Here is a 6117-nt window from a genome sequence, read left to right as displayed (position 1 = left end):
GGGGGGGCCGGGGGGGCCCCCAGGAGCTGCCGCCCCCCCCAGAAGGGCTGTGGGGGCTGGGGGTCCCCTGGGGACACGCGGGGGGTGACGCTGCTGTTGTTATTGTAGGGTCACCTGAGCTGGGGGGGGATCCGGGGGGGTTGAGGAGCCCCCAAATTGGGTCTGGGGGCCGTCTGTAACCCCCCCGTGTCCCCCCCGTGTCCCCCCAGCCCCGGGCTCGTGGCTCTGCTGATCCTCCGCGCTCCGCTCGTGTCCCCCATGGGCTCACCAGGTGGGTGTGGGGGGGACACCCCGCTCTGGGGACCCCCCCGGGCCTGGGACCCCCCCTCGTGTACGGGCCTGCCTTTGGGGACCCCCTTTGGACCCTTCCCCCCCGGCTGTGGGACCCCCTGGCCATGGAGCATCCCCAGCTTCTGGGGACCCCCCTCGGGCACCCCCCGGTTTTTGGGGCACCCCCTGGGTTCTGGGGACCCCCTCGGGCACTCCCCTGTTTTTGGGACCCCCTCTCGCGCCCCCCCGAGTTCTGGGGACCCCCCGTGTGCACCCCCCGAATTCTAGGGACCCTCTCGGGCACCCCCCGGTTCTGGGGACATCCCTAGGACACCCCCTGTTTTTGGGACCCACATCGGGCCCCCCCGGGTTTTGGGGACCCCCCTCGGGCACCCCCAGGGTCACAGCATGGTGACACCCCCCCGGGTGTCCCGGATTTGGGGACAGGACAGGTTTAACCCTTGGGTGGCACTTGGGTGGGTGAACCAGGGGTCCCCCCAGGGTTTGGGGGGCACTGTGGAGCCCCCCGGGGTGCCCTGTCCGGGCTCTGGGGGGGTCCCTCAGTGCCCACACTCAGGGGGTTTTGGGGGGCCATGTTCACATCTTGCTGGACCCCCAGACTCTGGGGTCTTGGGGTCTCTATATCCAGTCTCAGAGGATTTTGGGGGTCCATGCCCCGTGTCAGAGGGGTTTTGGGGGTCCATGCCCAGGCTCTGAGAGGTTTTTGGGGGTCCGTGCCCAGTTCAGAGGGGTTTGGGGTCGTCTGTGTCCAGTCTCAGAAGTTTGGGGGTCCCTGCTCAGCCTCTGAGAGTTTTTGGGGTTCATACCCTGTCTCAGACAATTTTGGGGGTCCATGCCCAGGTTCTCTGAGGTTTTGGGGGGGTCCATTCCCAGTCTCAGAAGTTTTGGGGTCCCTGCTCAGTCTCTGGCAGTTTTTGGGGCTCCATGCCCAGTCTCAGGCTTTGCAGATCCCACGCCCAGATTTTGGGGTTCAGAGGGTCCCACGGCCAGCCCTTGATGGTTTTGGGGTGCCCCTCCCCGTGTTTGTCCTGTCAAGGATGTCGGGGTGTGTGGGGGCCACCAGGTGATGCTGCCAGTGGGGGTCCAGTCCCTGGTGGTTTTGGGGGTCCCATGCCCACTCCCTGGGGTTTTTGGGGGTCCATGCCCAGTCCCTGGGGTTTTGGGGGTCCATGCCCACTCCCGGGTGTTTCAGGGGCCCATACTCAGTCCTGGGTGTTTCGGGGTGCCCGTGGCTGTTTCGGGGTGCCCGTTCCCATCCCCAGCTGTCTGGTGCCCGTCCCCAGCCCCGGCTGCCTGGTGCCTGTTCCCGCTGCCCGGTGCCCGTCCCCGGCTGCCCGGTGCCTGTTCCCGGGTGCCCGTTTCCATCCCCGCTGCCCGGTGTCCACTTGATGGTTTTGGGGTGCCCCTCCCCGTGTTTGTCCTGTCAAGGATGTCGGGGTGTGTGGGGGCCACCAGGTGATGCTGCCAGTGGGGGTCCAGTCCCTGGTGGTTTTGGGGGTCCCATGCCCACTCCCTGGGGTTTTTGGGGGTCCATGCCCAGTCCCTGGGGTTTTGGGGGTCCATGCCCACTCCCGGGTGTTTCAGGGGCCCATACTCAGTCCTGGGTGTTTCGGGGTGCCCGTGGCTGTTTCGGGGTGCCCGTTCCCATCCCCAGCTGTCTGGTGCCCGTCCCCAGCCCCGGCTGCCCGGTGCCCGTTCCCGGTGCCCGTTCCCGGTGCCCGGTGCCCGTTCCCATCCCCGCTGCCCGCTGCCCGTCCCCGCTGCCCGCTGCCCGGTGCTGACGGCTCGCGGCTGTCCCGCAGTGTCGTTCGTGCTCTCGAGGATGTCGGGCTGCGGGGGCCCCGCCAAGAGCCGGGTGACGGTGCCCAAGCGCGTGTGGGAGTTCGTGACGCGGGAGCGCGCGGCGCGCCTGGCGCTGCTGGCGCAGGAGGCGCGGGTGCGGATCCTGGTGGACGGCGAGACCCCCGAGCTGTACGTGCTGCAGCTCTGCGCGACCCCCCCGGGCCCCCCCGGCGGCGCGGGGCTCTGCCCGGCCCGCAAGGCGCTCAAGGCGCTGCTCAAGGAGACGGAGAAGGAGCTGAAGAAGCGCAGCCAGCGGCACGGGGAGGTGCTGGGGGCCCGGCCGGAGCCCCCCGCGGGCGCCGCGGGCTCTCCCGGCGCGGGCCCGGCGCGGGACGAGGAGCCGGAGCGGCAGTGCCCGATCTGCCTGGGCGAGATGCGCGGGCCGCGCACGCTGGAGCGCTGCCGGCACTCGTTCTGCGGGGAGTGCATCGCCCGGGCGCTGCAGGTGCGCTCCGCCTGCCCCGTCTGCGGCCGCTTCTACGGGCAGCTGGTGGGCAACCAGCCCCCCGACGGGCGCATGCTGGTCACCCGCGACGCCGCGCTGCCCCTGCCCGGCTACGAGGCCTTCGGCACCATCATCATCCAGTACGTCTTCCCGCCCGGCGTGCAGGGGGTGAGTGCGGCACGGCTGCTGCGGGGGGAGGGGGCTCCCGTCGTGCTGGGCGATCCCGAATCCCCATGGAGGGACCTGGCCCAGCCCTGAGCCCCCAGCGCCCCCACGGGCTCCCCGAATGCCCCGGGTTTGGCTCTGTGCCCCCAGTGCCCCTCGCTGTCCCCAAATCCTGCTGGGTGTCCCCAGCATCCCTGGGTGTCCCCAAATCCTGCTGGGTGTCCCCAAATCCTGCTGGGTCTCCCCAACGTTCCTGGGTTTACCCAGTGTTCCTGGGTGTCCCCAAATCCTGCTGGGTCTTCACAGCTTTCCTGGGTGTCCTCAGCGTCCCAGGGTGCCCCCAAATCCTGCTGGGTGTTCCCAGCGTCCCTGGGTGTCCCCAGCGTCCCTGGGTGTCCCCAAATCCTGCTGGGTGTCCCCAAATCCTGCTGGGTCTCCCCAGCTTTCCTGGGTGTCCCCAAATCCTGCTGGGTCTTCACAGCTTTCCTGGGTGTCCTCAGCGTCCCAGGGTGCCCCCAAATCCTGCTGGGTGTTCCCAGCGTCCCTGGGTGTCCCCAAATCCCACTGGGTGTCCCCAGCACTCCTGGGTGTTCCCAGATCCTGCTGGGTGTCCCCAGCACCCCTAGGTGCCCCCAAGTGCACAGTGTGTGGCCCTGGCACCCCTGGGTGTCCCCAAGTCCTGCTGGGTGGCCTGGCACAGTACTGTGTCCCCAGCACCCTCAGGTCCTGATGGATGGCCCTGGGTGTCCCCAAATAGCCCTGACCCAGCTCTGTGCCCCCAATGCCCCTGGGTGTCCCCAAACCCTGCTGGGTGTCCCCAGTGCCCCTGGGTGTCCCCAACCCCTGCTGGGTGTACCCAGCATCCCTGGGCCACCCACACATCCTGGCAGGTGTCCCTGGGTGTTCCCAAATCCTTTTGGGTGTTGCTGACACCCCTGGTGTCCCCAAATGCCCCTGTGTCCCTAACAGCCCTGGGTGCTCCCAGTGCCCCTGGGTACCCCAAACCCTGCTGGGTGCCCCCAGCCCTGATCCCCATCCCCCCATCCCTCCTGTCCCCATCCCTTGCCCCTCCCCCTGTCCCCCTGTCCCCCTGCCCTTACCTGCTGTGTGTCCCCTCCATCCCCCATGGGTGCAGTACCTGGGCACCACACGGGCACCTGTCCTGTGAGCTGCCCATCACTCCTTCCCCACACCTGTGCCCCCTGTACCTGCACCTGGGGCTGCAGCACCCCAGGACCAGACAGAGCCTGGCATGTGTCCCCTTGTGCCCCTGTCACTGCCCCCTTACCTGTGACCCCCCACGTCTGGAACCCAAACCTGGTGTGTGACACCTGTGCCCCCTCACCTGTCCCCTGCCCTGTGCAGGGGTGTGGTGCCTGGGCACAAGGGCACTGACACCTGTGCCCCCCTGGACTCTGTCCCCCACCCGATGCAAGTGTGCAGTACCTGGGCATCACATGGGCACTGACGCCTGTGCCCCTGTCCCCTCACCTGTCCCCCACCCCGTGCAGGGGTGCAGTATATGGGTACCACATGGGCACTGACACCTGTGCCCCATCCCTGTCCCCCACTCCATGCAGGTGTGTGGTACCCTGGCACCACAAGGGCACTGACACCTGTGCCCCTGTCCCCTCACCTGACCCCCGTGCAGGTGGAGCCCCCAAATCCGGGTGTGGGGTACCCTGGGCACCGTGTGGGCACTGACACCTGTGTCCCTGTCCTTGTCCCCTCACCTGACCCCCATGCAGGTGGAGCCCCCAAATCCAGGTGTGGGGTACCCTGGCACCACAAGGGCACTGACACCTGTGTCCCTGTCCCCTCACCTGTCCCCCCGTGCAGGTGGAGCCCCCAGATCCGGGTGTGGGGTACCCTGGGCACCGTGTGGGCACTGACACCTGTGTCCCTGTCCTTGTCCCCTCACCTGACCCCCATGCAGGTGGAGCCCCCAAATCCAGGTGTGGGGTACCCTGGCACCACAAGGGCACTGACACCTGTGTCCCTGTCCTTGTCCCCTCACCTGACCCCCATGCAGGTGGAGCCCCCAAATCCAGGTGTGGGGTACCCTGGCACCACAAGGGCACTGACACCTGTGTCCCTGTCCCCTCACCTGTCCCCCCGTGCAGGTGGAGCACCCGAACCCGGGCGTGCGCTACCCGGGCACCACGCGCGTGGCGTACCTGCCCGACTGCCCCGAGGGGAACAAGGTGCTGGGGCTGTTCCGCAAGGCCTTCGCCCAGCGCCTCACCTTCACCGTGGGCACCTCGCTGACCACCGGCCGTGCCAACGTCATCACCTGGAACGACATCCACCACAAGACCAACTGCACCGGCGGGCCCCAGCTGTGCGGGGGGCACCGGGGGGCACCGGGGGGGCACCTGGGGGGGCATCAGCATCCAGCACCAGTTGTGGGGGAGGGGGAACCTGGGGGGGCACTGGGGGGCACTGGGGTGTGGGGGAAGGGAGGATGGCTGAGGGGAGGGCACCCGGAGGGGGGGCACGGCCTGACTCACCCCCCTCTGCCCCCAGGTTCGGGTACCCCGACCCCACGTACCTCGCCCGGGTGCAGGAGGAGCTGCGGGCCAAGGGCATCACCGAGGACTGAGTGGGGGGGCAGGGACCCCTCCCGGGCAGGGGGACCCCCCCAGGATCACCCCGGGCAGCAAGGACCCCCCCGGAGCCTCCCTGGGCAGCAGGACCCCCAGGCAGGGGGTCCCCCCATCCAACGGGACCCCCCCGGGGCAGGAGGAGCCCCCCCGGGCAGAGGGATCCCCCATCCCCATGCGGGGGGATCCCCCCGTACAACAGGACCACCCCTGAGCAGGGGGGCACCCCCAGCCCCCCTGGCTGGCAGCGGGGGGGCACAAGGAGGGGGCCAGGCCCCCCCAGAGGGGCTGGTGCCACCCAGCCCCCGCAGCACGGACAGACGGACCCCTGTACATACCCCTGACCCCAGGACAGACAGGGGGATCCCTGCCCCCCGCCCCCCAAGCCCCGGGGGGGTCCCACCCTCGGGGGGGGTTATTTATTTTTTATTTCCCCTCCAGGTCTGTAACTTTGATCCAATAAAAATATGCAACGGATTGAGGGATGCCAGGGGGGGCTGGGGGAGGGCAGGGGGCTCCCTCCACTCCTGGGGCAGTGAGGGGGGGCACCATGAGCTCTGGGGGGGCGGTTCTGGATGGGGGAACAGGGCTGGGGACAAGAGACATGGGATGTTGGGATGGGACAGTGGGATGGGGGTGTCAGGACAGTGGGATGGACATGGGACACTGGAATGGGACAGCAGGATGGGGACATTGGAGTGGGGACACAGGCATGGGACAGAGTGAGGGCACACTGGGGCTGTGGGGGTGGCACTTTGGGGTGGGACACGG

At 68.5% G+C, this 6117-nt stretch overlaps 1 protein-coding gene across 1 annotated transcript; it reads left to right on the top strand.

Annotated features, from left to right (window-relative positions):
- Positions 1-176: 176 nt before the first annotated feature.
- Positions 177-5823, top strand: DTX3 (deltex E3 ubiquitin ligase 3). Its single transcript, XM_041476751.1, has 4 exons — positions 177-271; positions 2094-2746; positions 4867-5084; positions 5270-5823. Exons 1-4 carry the CDS (start codon positions 259-261, stop codon positions 5343-5345), a joined length of 960 nt encoding a protein of 319 aa, XP_041332685.1. The 5' UTR covers positions 177-258; the 3' UTR covers positions 5346-5823.
- Positions 5824-6117: the final 294 nt, after the last annotated feature.

Source organism: Pyrgilauda ruficollis, unplaced genomic scaffold (assembly GCF_017590135.1).
Source record: "Pyrgilauda ruficollis isolate IOZ18807 unplaced genomic scaffold, ASM1759013v1 scaffold399, whole genome shotgun sequence".
Lineage (NCBI taxonomy): Eukaryota > Metazoa > Chordata > Aves > Passeriformes > Passeridae > Pyrgilauda > Pyrgilauda ruficollis.
The sequence above is the reverse complement of the archived record's forward strand: the minus strand, read 5'-3'. Positions and strand labels throughout refer to the sequence as shown.